General features: G+C 38.0%; 1 protein-coding gene across 2 annotated transcripts; it reads left to right on the top strand.

Annotated features, from left to right (window-relative positions):
* The first annotated feature begins 9,728 nt into the window (after positions 1–9,728).
* Positions 9,729–12,061, top strand: LOC114149225 (sphingosine 1-phosphate receptor 3-like). 2 transcript variants are annotated; one of them, XM_028024875.1, is made up of 2 exons: positions 9,729–10,001; positions 10,317–12,061. In XM_028024875.1, exons 1-2 carry the CDS (start codon positions 9,956–9,958, stop codon positions 11,453–11,455), a joined length of 1,185 nt encoding a protein of 394 aa, XP_027880676.1. In that variant the 5' UTR covers positions 9,729–9,955; the 3' UTR covers positions 11,456–12,061. The 2 variants fall into 2 exon arrangements, with proteins under 2 accessions (XP_027880676.1, XP_027880675.1); XM_028024874.1 differs by having other exon boundaries at positions 9,731–10,076.
* Positions 12,062–15,928: the final 3,867 nt, after the last annotated feature.

Genomic DNA, 15,928 nt, shown 5'->3' with positions numbered 1-15,928 from the left:
CTAGAGAAATTGAACTCGGGTGTTAGAAACCACAGTTATAATCTATTTTAACGAGGGGGCAATCACTTTTTCACACAGGGTCATGATGGTTTGGATTTTTTTTCTCCTTTAATACTAAACACCTTCATTTACAAATTGCATTTTGTGTTTACTTGTGTTGTCCTTGACTATTTTTTAAATTGGTTTGATGTTCCAAAACACTTAAGTGTGACAAACATGCAACAGGAAATGAGGAAGGGGGCAAACACTTTTTCACACCACTGTATTACAACATCATTAAATTTTGTTTTGCTAACAACATACCAGCCAGCTATTTGATGGAAAGCCAGCAGCAAAAAATTTACTACAGAACATTGACGCAACATGCTTCAAGTACCGCTGACTTAATGGATTGGAGAGAGATGCTCTGTTCAGTTTGTGAAGAATGGTGCCTTGCTGTACCCTCGCATTAACTGTCTGAAAGGCCAGTGCACTCAACACAAAGGACAGGAAGCAGATTCGTTCACTACCTAATGTAGATGAAGTGTTGCAATCACAAAGACAGCTTATTAGAAGCAAAACAATTCCTTACGTATACAACAAAGGTTAAGGCAAAATAAATACCATGGGCCACATCAAAACATGGTCTCAGCATATATGTGACACTGACGGAAGATGAACAAGCAAGTTCCTGTTGTGAGATATAAATTATCATTGCAATAACTACTGCAAAAGATAAAAAGCAAGAAGCAAAGATGTCTATCTTTATTTAAAGGCAGCATATTGGTATGTTTGGGAGCCACAAGAGTAAAAGCTTGATATCCTCTAAGTTTTGGCCTAGCGTTTGCAGCAACACAAGCAGCTAATCTTAGGGACCGTGAAGGAAGATAAGGCTGTAGTAACTCAGAGAGTGAAAGAGGAACAATGACGATTTAGATATCAGTAAAAAATAGAACTTTAAAATTAATTCTGCTAGATGGGTTGTTAGCATAAAGATGTTTTTTCATAAGCGGGTGGTTTCTATATATATTCTCATTCATCTGCTAAGGTTTGAAAGGCAACTTCTGGACATAACGTATACCACGTATATCACATTTATCATCAGAGGAAAGATGATTTGCAGCGTCACACTAAACAGTGCACTTATCAAATAAATCTTAAGAGCTAAACAATAAGGAACCAATCAGTGATGGACAGACTGAGACACACAGTGTAAAAGTTCCATTTTGACCAGACTGAACAAGTACATTTTGTTTGCAGAGGTTGCCTGGAGAATGAAACTTCTCGCTTTACATAAGCATTACGCTTAAGATTTACTTAACCACCATGCAGGCACCATATACACTTCCCTCCATTAAATATACCTGATCCATGCTGCAAAACTTCCACTATGACTATATTTTGGGTGGCATTGCATTGGGTCATATTACATTACACAGTGTTTCTGGATTTTTTTTTCCTCTTCATGTATTTCCATGGAAGTTGGCAAAATATTACAAGGACTCAACCAGATGAGCATGCAGAGACCTTGGCTCGGAAACATATAATTTTTATAGCAGCTTTCACAATGAGTGTGCTCCAGAAAATAGTGGCTTCAGTTTTCTCCATGTTCAGCATCATCAAACCTCAGTCCATTAAATATATTATTGTAAGATAATACTGGCTAGTTTGACACTGGCTTTTCTGTTGAAAATTATCCAGCAAAGGAGTATTACCACAGTCAGAGAGACAGTCAAAGACGGTAACCTTGGGTTAATCTCTCAGATAGAAAAAAAAAAAAGTAAAAAAATTCACTGCAACGTAGTTTATAGGGCTAAAGGTAAAAACAGTCATGGATTTGAAAGGAGACAGCAAGCCTATTTCTGTTTGTGTGGCCCTCTGTAGTTGGCCAGTCTCAGACTAAACTGTGCCACAGCTGAATTTATACCCCATGCAGAAACATCTCTGAGGCTTTGTTCTGCTCAGCTGCATGCAAGAGACCAAAGGCTGTGCCTGGAAATACTGCCGCCACAAAGCCGCAGGCTAGGAGGGGGACGGTCCGCTTTGGGTTCGAAGCCCAGACTCACAAGGGTGTGTTTTAGCCCCAAAATGGCAAGCATGAAATTAGAGGCAGCATTTACATGTAATTGCACATGGATGTGCCCACTGCCCACGGACCTGACCCAAGCTCTTGTGCACTAATGGAGGGTTGAAAGCACATCCTGGGAAAAAAAAGAGGTAACTACAAATACACCTTTAGTACTCCAGCTCTGCACTCTTAACATTTATTCTAATATTCATGTTCTCATTTAGCCATTGGATTTGCAGTTTAAATCAAAGAGTACAGTGCCAGCTGTCACACTGACTTCCTTATAATCAATTATGAATGCTAGTAAAATACTTAAAGGTGCTTTGCCTTCATGAAGCATTAAGATTAATAATGCATATCTTGATCTCAAAGTCATGAGTCAACAGTAGTTGGTTAAATGCTTAACATTTACTGTACATCTAAGCAGCATATTCATGCATGCTAATACTAATGCTAAAGTGACTTGACCGCTGTAGATGTATTTTTGATTGATTATTATAATGCATGATTATATGGTAATATCATAGAAAAAACTTGTAAAGAATCAGAGCATCATAGCTTCCTTTACTCTGACACACATTTTATACATCTCATGAAGCACTGTTATTGTCAAGAACACAATGACTGAGATAGATGAAGGAGGAGTTCAAACTGGCAACCCACTGCGAAGAGAACCTGGTCAGAGTAGAAGAATAGGTGGTTGGAGCTTAATATAGGGCAATAATGGAAGAAAGCTGGGAAATGCTGAAATAATCTAGACTGAGGGTGGATGTTCACCTTCCAGAAAGAGCATAATCCCAGCATATAGCCACAGGGACAATGGAATGGTTTAGATCAAAGCATATTCGTGTAGTAGCATTGCCCAGTCAACACTCACACCTAAATCCATTTGAAAATGTGTCAATACTTGAAATATGATGTACAGAGACACTCTCCACCTAATCTGACTGAGCCTTAGCACTTTTGCGGAGAAGAAGAGTGTACCATTTCTGTGTTTAGGCCTACAACTGCAATTGCCGGCTTAATCTGCGAAGTAATGCATTTGGGGCATGTGAATACAAATTCATGATACACTTTTCTGATATTTATTTCTCAAAATTGACTATACATCCTTTTTATTCTATTTCAAATTTATATTGTGTTCTATAAAACAAAATCCCAATAAAATACATTGTAGAGCAATGTACATGAAAATATTGAATAGCTGAGGAGATGCAACATTTAACTCGTTTAAAGTCCATGTACAACCATGAACATGGAGTGTCTCCTGGTGGTTCATGCCAATAAAATATGCAAATATTTTGAGGAATATGTCCAAACAGAATCACATAAAACTATCAAATTTCAAAGACTGGTTGTGATGTAGCCAGGAACACTTTCCCTCTGTGGTAGGTTTGCCATCCATGAGGCACAGCCACTCAAAGGTAGGGAAGGTTATATATCAGCGTATGTGAAAATGAGGGGCTGCAGCTTGTAGGGCATGCTTTAATAATATAGCAACGTAATGGCAGGAAGTCACACATATGGTGCACTCATCATTTGAGGATGTTTTAGAAAAACTCATTCTAAAAAATGGCAGCAACAAGAATTACACTAGTCTCCTGAAGACAAAGACCAAGAAAAGACAGCCTTATACTGGAAAAGAAAGGTTTTAGCAAGGGTGGTCCTGCCAAAGTGAAAACCCTCCACCCCATTCTCTTCTCCAGCACTCTACGAATACACATAAGACTCACTCTGACCACATATTATGGGTTAGTACTTGCTGATGGTTTCAGATTTGGCTGAAAGTTTATGTAAATGCAGATGTGAGCCCCACATCACTGCAGTTTGCTGGGGAAAAAAACAAAAAAAACATAAAAACCAAGGATTTTCCAACCATGTTCCCAGTCTGTTAATCCAGCAGCCTTTACGTGGACCCACTCCGTGATTGGTCCCAGATTCGCTGTGGGTCCGGAAATGCTGTTTGGCTTTTTTCACTGAAATTTTCCCATTGATTCTGGCACAGTGTGACCAGCAGGAAATGACTGAGAATTGTGACTATAACAATGCAAAATGGACTGTTGCCAGACTGCAGCTGTTTGTTCAACCACACTAAACATCCCTGTGGGTTAATAACCACAGACACTGGAAGGTATCCACTATTTAGAGATTTGGTCTGTGAAACAGTACAGCATGTGCTTAGTATGGAGAAAATTATCTCACAGTGCAGCCCTATACAAGGAAAAAGCAGGGGTTTTTTTCTTTTCTTTTTTTTTTACTTTGGATGTAAATTGTTTTAGCTTGACTCGGACTGTTTAATGCTGACTAGTTAGAAAAGCCTTAATACTTCTACAGATTGTAGATTCCACCTTATCACATTTGGTTTAAAGGATCATCATCTTGTTACTGCCAGCCCTGCCCATCCTTCCTGGATATGAGGTCACAAAAGAAGAGTCAGAACAAAGGACTGTTTCAGCCATCTTGACCTACAATAACCTGCATGCAATCTTTTGCATTGTTGCATCAGCAAATACAAACACAAGTATGAAAATGTGAAAATCATGATAAAAAAAAAAATCAGAGTGCTTCTGCTAGCAAGTCGTGCAGATGAAATCTATACACTCAAAATATGGGACCCCCACTTTGGGAAAAACAGAAATCAGAAACTTGAATAAAGTTTTTAGAATGAATTCACTTTTCTATAGGTACATTTGTTATCCATTTTATAGTACTAATAATAAAGTGTTAGCACTATATGCTATATAGCACTCCAAGCTATAATGAGATCTTAAAAACATAGTCTGCATCAATAGGATTTAAGTTTTTTCATGGATCTTTGCATGATGGACCCTAGTCAAAGGCAGTTTTTTTTATATTTCTGATCTAAATTTGAAACAAGAACCCCAGATTGTGACTTCTTGCCACCACCCCCAAAAACAATTTAATCAACATTAAATTATTTTGGTTACACTAGTTTAGTCTGATTTGTAATTTTCTTATTTTTTATTACCCTTCCCTGACCAGCAATCCTACATCACTGATGGGTGTCAACATGTACATCTCCTTCAACACCTTTTATAAAAGTTTCTTAATTTCACTTGGAAAACTTCATATACATCTATTCTTTAATTTATGCAAATTCATCAAGTTAGGTTAGAAAAAACAAAACATCTCAATTAATCTAAACTACCTCATTCAATGATTATCCAGGGACAGAGGCAACAATGGAAGGCCACTAATTTTGTGTCTGATAAATGATTCCTGTGTCAATTCGATCAAATGTTTTGAATAATTTTCGACCATTAAGAACCAGTGACACATTACCAGAACCAGTTATTTTTTAAATATGGTAAATAACCTGTAGCTTACAGAATTGGAAACATAACAAATGTTCTCATCAGTGTATAATGTACTCATCTAGTTTTTGAGGGTCTAGAACTGCTCATCTCTGCCCAACGTCTGCAGAGACTGATCGTTTAGTTTGAACTTTTACTAATCTAAATATAATTTTCAATGAAAACTGATTCCAGGAATCATCCATTTATTTTCAATACACATTTATCCATGCAGAGTCACGGACGAGTTGGGAGGGTGACTCTGCATGGATAAGTGTGTATTGAAGCCTATACACCCAGGATAAGTTGCCACTCAGTCACAGGCTATGACGACCACAATTCATACACACACGCACAGACCCTTTTTGGACAATAGAAGGAAGTGGGAGTACCCAGAGAGAGCCTATGAATGGAGAGAACATGCAAATTCCATGCAAAAAGACCCCATGCCAGAATTCAAACTCCTGACCCTTATGCTGCATGGCAATTGTCCAACAATAACATTTTTCTATGCATCTATCTAAAATTATATACGAGTATGCACACATAACTGATCCCTCCTTAGTAATATCTTGTAGCAGCCATGTTTGCTGGTTTCTGCATGTGTTTATCATTGCCAATCAAAAAGGTGACGCACGTACAATATTTTTCATATTTTAAACTATATATTGTTTCAAATATAGGCAAATATTGTTAGTATCTGCGGTAGTAGAAAGGCATAATGATTAATTGATTTGTTAGACATGACTCCTCTTTCATCTTAATTTGCTTAAACTGCACAAATATGTTGAAGATAAAAACAATGATGAAGGAGTTATAACAACAGCCTCACAATATCAAAGTCTCTTTGACATACTGAGCTTAATTAAAACAAGTTTATGAAGAAACGTATATTATTAAGTCGCAAGAAACAGAGCCTCCATGCAGTTATAACATGAAGCTGAATGATTGTTATAGTAATAATCATAAGTCACAATAAAATTGATAAAATAACTATTTATGCACTGTTTATAATTAAACGAAGATAATTAGCATTTTGAAGCAAACTTACCACCAGCTAGCAACACGGCCTTCGGGCTCCTTTCGTGACCCACATTTCATTTCCATCCAGTTCTTGTCCAGTTGTGTTGTCGCCCAACTCGGACTAGGACGTCACCAGCTTGAATTTACCAAGACTACTTACTATTATCGAGGCCCTCTCTACTTTCAATTCAATATTATGGCAGTAAAAATTGCGAATCTGAAGAGCGTCCGTTAGCTTCACCGTTTTGGCTGTTTTTCATTTTATGGCGCTTTTCTGTGTAAAGTGTGGAATACTGCCACCATCTGGTCTGGAGTGTGAACTGGAGCTAATGCCGTTCACCAACAGATCTTCCATCATCTGAAAATGGATTGGGTAAAGACAGCTTCCGTGTTTTAGTTAAAAAAACTGAAAACAACAGATCATATTCGAGGAGATGTAAAACTGAAGATACCTGCGACATTTAGTGTTAAGGACAAGTATTGTTTTTGTTATAGAACCTCTGTCACTAAAGTGTCCGTGTTTAATATTTTGAGGCATGAACACATTATTTACTTTGCTAAACAACATTACATCAAGTTCCACTATAAGGATTTTTTTTTAAATTCTTTGCAATTTTAATAAAAATAGTAAAAGATTGTTAAGGCACCTAAAAAGGCAGACTTTATTAGCCTAAAATATACACAGACATGTAATTTAAAACATACTGAAATTAATAATTTAAAGTAAGCGTTAAGTGAATTTTAAAAAAATTCTATTTTGAGCATATGTTTTAAAATATACACAAATTATCTTTTAAATATTGAGCAAGTGTATATTTACACTTGGGCAAATAAATATTTTGTTCACTATACTTTTATTTAATATATTTCTTAAAAATGTACTTTGGTGCAATTATATTTAAGTGTGTTTAAAGTTATAATGTCAAGCATATTTTTTAGCATACTTCGTATATATTTAGAGGTAGTACACTTAATACTTATACTTAAAATGTACTTACACTGTCAAGAAAATCCGAGCTCATCCCACTTCCCCACCATGCTGGAGATTTTAGTTTAACAGTAATAATAAATAAAGTTATCTTTAAAATGAATCACTCAAGTGACATCAAGGCCCAGCAGTAGACTTAAGTGTCAATAAAGTTAGTTTAACAGTAATAATAAATAAAGTTATCTTTAAAATGAATCACTCAAGTGACATCAAGGCCCAACATTAGACTTAAGTGTCAATAAAATAAATCTAGTTGTGTGTGTTGTTTTTGTCTCATGCAAACTTTGCTTTAATTCTACATTTTTCTATCTAATCATAAGAAATCATAGTCAGTCAGAGAGATTCATGAAACAAGAAAAGCAGGTTTCCTGGAAAAAGAGGAAGTTTCCAGCCTGCAGATTTATAAAAATAGCTGAGACTATTCCTTAGTTTAAAGTATGAAAGTTTTAAAGAATGAAATCTAAACATTATTAGTAATTGGATAAGATTCAAAGTAAAATACTTATATGAATATTGGTTTACTTGTAATAATACACTTATATTTGTGGGAACTACAAGAAAAACAAGTAACTGTAACTTTAGTAGTAAATAATTAGAATCATGTATTATTCTTGGTTTCTTTTCAGAAAAACATCTGTAATAACTCACATTAAGATTATAATAAGAATAATTAATAAGTTATGGTTATAAAATCATAAATGAATGATAGATCAGAGAAGCTGAAGAAAATAAATGTGATATAAGTTATGGTTATAAAATTATAAATGAATGCTAAATCAGAGAAGCTAAAGAAAATAAATGTGATATAAATGTGATTTTGACATTAAACTTGAAATGGTGTAAAAAGGTGTAACTGCAATTAAACATCACTGATATGTTGGAGGTAGAGAGTAGGTGAAAGGTTGTGCAGGCAAGGGACACAGGAGGTTGAGCAACCCTGAGACATTGGCACAGACATCAGGAAATGTCTGTAAGACAGTGATGGATATGAGATCATCTGTCTAAGCAGACAGCAGGCGCACCAGGGGGGTGGATGAACCCTATATAAGGTGAGTGCAAAAGAGGAACCTTTTGTTGGATCCTCCGGGCAGCTTCGAGCCAAGATCGAGATGGACAAAGAACTCTGCAGCTGAAGAAGAGCCGGGGCCACGGAGCCGGAGACTGTCCTGCACATGGAGACCAACCCGTCTGGCCCACAATCTGTGGCTTCGAATCGCACTTCTCTCATCGGCTGGGTTCTGACCCCAAAGACAAAGATGAAGACAAAGACAAGGAAGAAGAACTGGTGCCTTTTTTCCTGCCAGCACCAAGTCCTGTGTGACCTCAGCATCCATGCGGAGAGGAGGTTCATCAGACCTGCGGAGATCCTGGCCTTCATCGATCAACTTCCTCCTCCTGCTGCCGCACCTTCTTCATCATCGTGCCAGGTCTGGGGTTCGAAACGCCAAACTCCGTCCGTCTCTCTCAAAGGTTCCCTTTTTTAGTACTCAGTATCAGCAGTAGGGAAAGATAGACTAGATGATTGATTTTACTTATTTGATTATTTCTGCTACTGAATTAAGCTGTACTGACCCTTGCAAAAATGCCTTACTAATAAAATATTTAGCATAAAGAAAATCTAAAGATGTTGTGGACATTCAGTTAATGAGTCACCTTAAAGTTCTTTGATGGTTGTAAAATAGCTGTGATGTTTGATTCTGGAGAGGAAGAGGTGGAAAATGTTTTTAGGTTGCTGGTAGCCCATATTTAAAACCTCATCCTTGGGACTCGCCCGAGTCACTAAAACCTACCTGGTTCAATAACAAATGCAAGTTGCAAAATAGAGAACGAGCGACCGTTAACAGGTGTGCTCTGTGAAACTAGTTGGCTGTAGGCTGCTCAGTCTGGCTAATTCACAGGGGGAAGAAGGGTGGGACACCTGGATGTAGGCCGTCAGATAACCAGGCGAATCGTTTCTCGAAACCAGCTTAAACAGAGTTTACTTCAGTTCTGGACAGGGTAAATCCCAGCAGATTTAGGAAACTCAACGGACCCGTTAGACGGAGAGCTGGTAGCACATCTCCCCTCTCAGAAGAGGAAGTACGAGAGTGAGAGAGTAGAGACAGAAAGGAGGGGGGGGGGGGTGTTGCGCAACAACAACACATATCTGAAATATACTAAAGTATTTTATTTAATTTTTTTTTCACTAGGGTGGGGATTTTCTCAAGCTGTTAAACGTTCACCTGTTGGTGTTTGGGCTTTGCACGGGAGGTAAAAGTAGGAGCAGGAAAACGCTGCGAATTACAACACGTTAAAGTTAACGTACCTCCTGGTGCTCATAAGCCTGGAGAAGTGTGCAGCTACTCCACAGAAAGGCTTTCTGTGTCTGAGTTGATGGAGAGAGGCAGGGAGGGAGGGCTGAAAGGGACTTCCAGCCCACCGCCGACTTCTCGGGAGTTTTCAGAGCTCGGTGGGAGAGATGAGGAGCTGCTCTCTCCTTCATGACGGAGTGAAGACGAGATAAAAAAATTAAAAAAAATCAACGGAGAATGGAGGAAAGACGCAGCCTCTCCGTTTTCACAGCCATGAAATGTTCGTCCTTCGATGCTCGTTTTACTTTCAACTAATTACGAGGTCCGGGCGTCCCGCGGTGAGTTGCTTCCAGGCTGCCATGAACGAGAAGTGCAACTGAAAAGATTTAAAAGTGCATTGCATGGGAAGTCAGGTATGTCAGATTTAAAGGATTTGGAGCTTTATCTCAAGTTTATGTTGAAGGTTTGAAAAAGTAGCTGAATTCCTATTAACTTTCTTTTACTATTGTTGTTGTTGTAAACCCCCTCATTACCAGGACCTGTTTGTCCTGGAAATGAGTCACAGAGCAAAATCCAGCTCAACTTTATTACTGTGAAAACGAACGTTTATGGCTGATGTGATTTCTGAAATAACATTATTTTTTCTGCTGCAGCTGAAGACACCAGACTCTTCTCTGCAATGACCTTCAGTGACAGCAACCGTGGTGATTTGAAGATGAATGTCATACTCCTTCACTATAACCACACTGGAAAGCTGGACCACCGGCTGCTGAGCTCTGACACAAACTCTGGAACTTTGGATATCAAAATCATCGTCTTCCTCATCATTTGCAGCTTCATCGTTCTGGAGAACCTCACCGTCCTGGTGGCCATATGGAGGAACCACAGGTTCCACAACCGAATGTACTTCTTCATTGGGAACCTGGCACTGTGTGACCTGCTGGCTGGAGTCTCCTACATGGTCAACTTGCTCCTCTCTGGGGATAAGACGTTTGATCTCTCACCGACTCTGTGGTTTATCAGAGAGGGCAGCACATTTGTAGCACTCAGTGCCTCCATCTTCAGTCTTTTGGCCATCGCCATAGAGAGACACCTGACTATGATCAAAATGAGACCTTATGATGCCAACAAGAACTACAGAGTGTTTCTGCTTATAGGGACCTGCTGGCTGATTGCTGTGATCCTGGGAGCTTTACCCATCTTGGGTTGGAACTGCATTGGCAAACTCCAAGACTGTTCCACAGTCCTGCCTCTTTACAGCAAGAAATATGTAGCTTTCTGCATCACAGTTTTCATAACCCTGCTTTTAGCCATGTCAGTCCTTTATGCTCGCATCTACATCCTGGTAAAATCCAGCAGCCGAAAGGTGAGTAAGCACAGCAACTCTGAGCACGCTATGTCCCTTCTGCGCACCGTCATTATTGTAGTTGGAGTCTTCATCGCCTGCTGGACACCCCTCTTCATCCTGCTCCTGGTGGATGTGGCGTCTGAGCAGCACTTTCCAGTCCTCTACCAGGCTGACTGGTTTATAGCACTGGCTGTGCTCAACTCGGCCATGAACCCAGTCATCTACACTCTGGCCAGTCGCGAGATGAGACGGGCCTTCCTGGCTCTGGTTTGTGGCGTTTGCTACAAGATGAAGGTGTCGGTGAGTGGCAGTGGGAACAGACAGTCCCTTGAGCCCAGCCGGAGCAGGAGCAAATCATGGAGCAGTCAGAACAACCAGAACCAGCAGAGGGGCCAGGAGACGGACACTGGAACGAATAGAGAGGATGCTCAGGAGGGTGTTTAGAGTGGTGGGGAAAACTGAGAGAAGAGTTCCAGAAATCAATCAAAATGTGGAAAGATGCTTGAGAAATGAAGTCAGTTTAATATGAAGCAAATCCAATATGAAGATTGGACTATACAGTTGCTCCTGCACAGAAGTTTCAGTTTGGTGACTAATGTTTACATATCTTAAGCATCTGTAATTGAGACCAGCACAGTTACTGAATGTTACTACAGTAACATTCTCAATAATTGAATGCTGTTACATTCACTAACTGTGCTGGCAAGTTTTACCTCCTTGTCAAGTCCTGAAAGAAACCGAATGTGTTCAAATGGGATCATTAAAATTACAGGCAACTGTTTAAAATATAAAGAAAGACCAATATTATTAACAGTGCATTTCCAGAGAACAGTGCAGCTCATTACTAGATAAGATTTTAGTGATCAGTATTGTAACATCTGAATAAATTGTGCCTCCATTTTGCAACATATTTTAGAAAGTGCAATTAGAGTTCCACAACAAACTGAAGCATGATTGTAGGAATAAAACAGCTAACTGTATTTATGGATGTATGTGTTATGCATTTATATATACATATACATATATATATATATATATATATATATATATATATATATATATATATATATATATATATATATATATATATATGTATTTACCAGTACCTTGATTGTAGATTCCTGATTGATAAAGAACACAAGAAACTGCATCTGTTTCACCTATTCTGCATAATGACGAATGAGGACGCTATTGTAATGATACCAGGGCTCCCTCTGCTGATCAGGTGTAGTACTGCTGCAAATGCAGTTCTTAATTGTTCTGATGGTGGAAGCTAAAGCTTGTGTAAAAATGTAAAGCTGGCAAATCAAGTATTTAAGAAAAATGTGGATGCTGCATGCAAAAAAAAGGAGTATGCAAAAATATTTTAGCCTATTTATGTGGTGCAATATATCATCTTCCAAACTCAAAATAAAATCTAAAAAAAAAATTAAATCTGGAGTCACTGATGGCAGACCAGTGACAAGTGCACATATTTTCTGAGAGCGTTAATTTTCCCTGTTCTCTGTTTTCTCTGTCCAGTTCTCAGATCAAAGTTGAAGTGATTGTGTGGAACTGAAACGTTATCAATTCTCCATTTCAAAGAATTGAAAAATAAGGAGTTTTGACATTTGCACTTGAAATTATTAGATTTCCACAACAAATTAGTTGTTGGTAAACAAAGTAAACAAAATCAATTAAAATAGCTCAACAGAACACATTTTATAAATGTTACCTCCAAACAACACCTTAAATGGCAGCAAGTCTCTAAGTCTTTTCTTTCCGTCAGGTCTCTTTAATAAATAGTAGGGACTTGACTGAATCCATCTTTACTTCCTTTCCGGTGCCAAAGGAAGCAAAGGACGTCTAAAGCCTCACAGAGCCACCAGCATGCTTCTTTCCGGCAGGCGTGGAGTTTTTTTAGTCAATACTTCATTTTTCCTTCCTCTTATAAACCACTGTTCCATAGTCTAGGTTTGATTCATTGCTCCTTAGAACTAGATGACAAAACCTCTTTGGCCTAGTTACACAGTTGTGAGCAAGTTGGATCAAACTTTTCTTGTACTTTTGTGTCAGTAATGGGATATGTCTTGAAGTTGAGACATGAAGCCCTTGCTGTGGAAACTAGTAAGGGTTAGCAACCTCAGCTGCTGCTGCCAACATGTTTTGCTGGAGGTCTTGTACAGTCAGTTGAGGGCTTTTGTGGGCCAACTGCCTCAGCCATTGTTCATTTAACATTGAAATCACAAACTAGCCTTCTAATCTTATCACTTTGAACATTCAGAACATTTGCTATGTGTTGTGTCACTTTCTTGCTTGGACAAGACAATGATTGCTTCATTGAACTTTGGTGACAATTGTTTTAAATGATCCACATCTTTAACATAAAATCAAACATTCCTGTCCACAGTCCAGGTATCTGAGGTACTCCATGTCAAGCACACCTGATGCTACTAATGAAGCCATTGGGTTCCATGCCGGAGACCATACCTGATTTGTAAATATATGCCCTACTGAAAACCTCTACCTAAAGGTTTGAGAAGTTTTGAGGCAGCAGTAGTTCTTAAAAGTAGCACTAAGTGTTTAATCAGAATTGGTTGTCATCGCGCGTGACACAAACAAATTGAGTCTTCCATCCATCCAACCATTTTCTTACACCCTTGTCCCTAGTGGGGTCAGGAAGAGTGCTGGTGCCTATCTCCAGCGAACATTTTGGGCGAGAGGCGTGGTACACCCTGGACAGGTCGCCAGTCTGTCGCAGAATGAAGTCTTTTTAATATTAATTTTATTTAGCTGCCTTAACTGTTTTTGAGTCATTTGTTTATTGCAAACATGTGAAAAATGTACACCTAACTGTGGGTTGAATAATTTTAGGTGCAAATACATCAGTGCAACTCTTTCTGTACCTAATGTCAAACGTTTTTATTCTGATCTGTCAACAATCTTAAATGCAAAAGCTCAAACTATAAAAATCATTCCTGTCTTTTTTTTTTTTTTCAATGAATGTTTTACCTCAACTTGTAACTCGTCAAGAGACGAGAAAATGTGCATTGCTGTTTATTTTCACTACTCATGTTCAAGACGTTACACCGGAAATGAAGTTTATTATGTTGAAATAGCGCTCAGTGTTTAGAGTGAATGGAGAAATCTACCAAAGTGACTGTTTGGTATGCATGTTACACTTAGAAGAAATGACCAGGTTCTTTTCGCAATACCAAATCCTGTCAGTCATCTATTAATCTACTTAATCAAAAAGAATAAAAGTTATTTTGGGGTAACTGTGGATCAGTGAGTAGAATAGTCATTTTGCCGTTTGAAAGTTGTGGGTTTGATTCCAGTGTCTTTCTGCTGCATGCTGATGTGCCTTTAGGCAAGGTACTTCACTCTGCTGGATGCCTCACAATCTACTTATCGGTGTTTGAACGTGTGCGCCTAGTGAGTACTACTAGTTGAATTTGGCTTTAGTGTAATATCTTTTGAGCAGTCATTATGCTTAGAAAAGGGCTAAATAAATTCAGTTTAGTGAAAGTAACCGATTTTTCAAATATCTACAGGGGTCAGCATTAATAATTTTGAACATGTAAACAGGTAAAATGTGAACGCAAAACAGACCAACCAATGTAGGTAATCTGACACCTTTCCGTCTTGCAAACCTTTCAACCTAAACAGCAGCACTGTTCTACCGAAACAGAAACAAATAATAATATTGTGACTAGGTATTAATTTTCAAATATTATTTTTACATTTTTTTGACACCTGAATTTTGTACATTGTTTTCAAATTCACTGTCACCTTGAAGAAATAATTGAAAAAAGGACAGACTTAAACAAGACATTAGTGTACAGACATGACTTTTTTGCTATAGAGCTGAAAAAGGATAATTGTGAAGATTTAGCTCTTTGTATTTTCTTACAGCATGTTTATTTGTATTTACTGTATTGTTTACTCAAATTAAAAAATATATTTATTACGCTGTGTTATTCACCTGTGCCGATTGTGCTTCTGTTCATTTTTATAGGTCTTTGAGAGAACAAGATATGTTAAGTTTTAAATTTAACAGGGATGAGAAAGCAGCAATCAGAGGAGGCAGCACTGAATAAAAAATTACACACATTCACTGTTTTACTGCCAAAAGCCATTTCGAATAACGATGACAGAACCATACAAACCGAGATATTTAAAATGTGCAAACATTATTGAAAATGTTTATATATTCTGCAAATCCAAATTAAAGCAAACTAAAAAAATTCAAAAACATTTTTATCATCACCTTATGTGCAAAGTTCCACTTACTTTGACTAAACTGAAGCTCACACATATTTTAAATTATGGTCTTTTTTGTTGTTTCTATGTACAAAAGGATAAAAAGAGGCACTGAGAGTTGTGGTCATTGTGTTCCTTTTATAAGAAAATCATGATGTGTAAGAAACCACACTAAGTGAGCCAACCACACTTGATACAGCCGAAGTATGCATCAAGTTCGGGTGAAATTACTTTAGATTTTTATCAAAGATGTATTCTCATATTTACAAAACTTGTATATCGTCTGTCTTTAGGGTTTTTAAAACATATTTGTAAAAAAAAAAAAAGTCTTTCTTTAGACATTTTTGCTGATTGATTTTGAGTGGAAACCAGGGTACACAGAAGGGGGGCCCACAGATGGATGGAGAGAAGATCCAAACTCCATGCAGAACAACCCAGGTCAGGTTTCAATCCCAGGACTTTCTTGCTGCAAGGCAACAGTGGTACCAAGTAGTCTATCGTGCAGTTTGCATCAGAGCATGATATACTGTATGTTCAGCATACTGTTAGTCAAGCAAAAGATGGGGTTTTAAAGTTATTCCCCTACATTAACATTATTCCATTTCACTTGGCAGACATTTACAATTATAAAGGCTTGTGAATTTAAAGAAGGTAAAATTGGAAAACCTCTGTAAT

This window comes from Xiphophorus couchianus, chromosome 8, assembly GCF_001444195.1.
Source record: "Xiphophorus couchianus chromosome 8, X_couchianus-1.0, whole genome shotgun sequence".
NCBI lineage: Eukaryota > Metazoa > Chordata > Actinopteri > Cyprinodontiformes > Poeciliidae > Xiphophorus > Xiphophorus couchianus.
This window is presented reverse-complemented; position numbering and strand designations above follow the sequence as displayed.

Coding starts and splice junctions, on each gene's coding strand:
- LOC114149225 (XM_028024874.1), top strand. CDS start 9,956: ATGCTCGTTTTACTTTCAACTAATTACGAGGTCCGGGCGTCCCGCGGT. Junction 10,077..10,316: donor TGCATTGCATGGGAAGTCAG/GTATGTCAGATT, acceptor TTTCTGCTGCAG/CTGAAGACACCAGACTCTTC.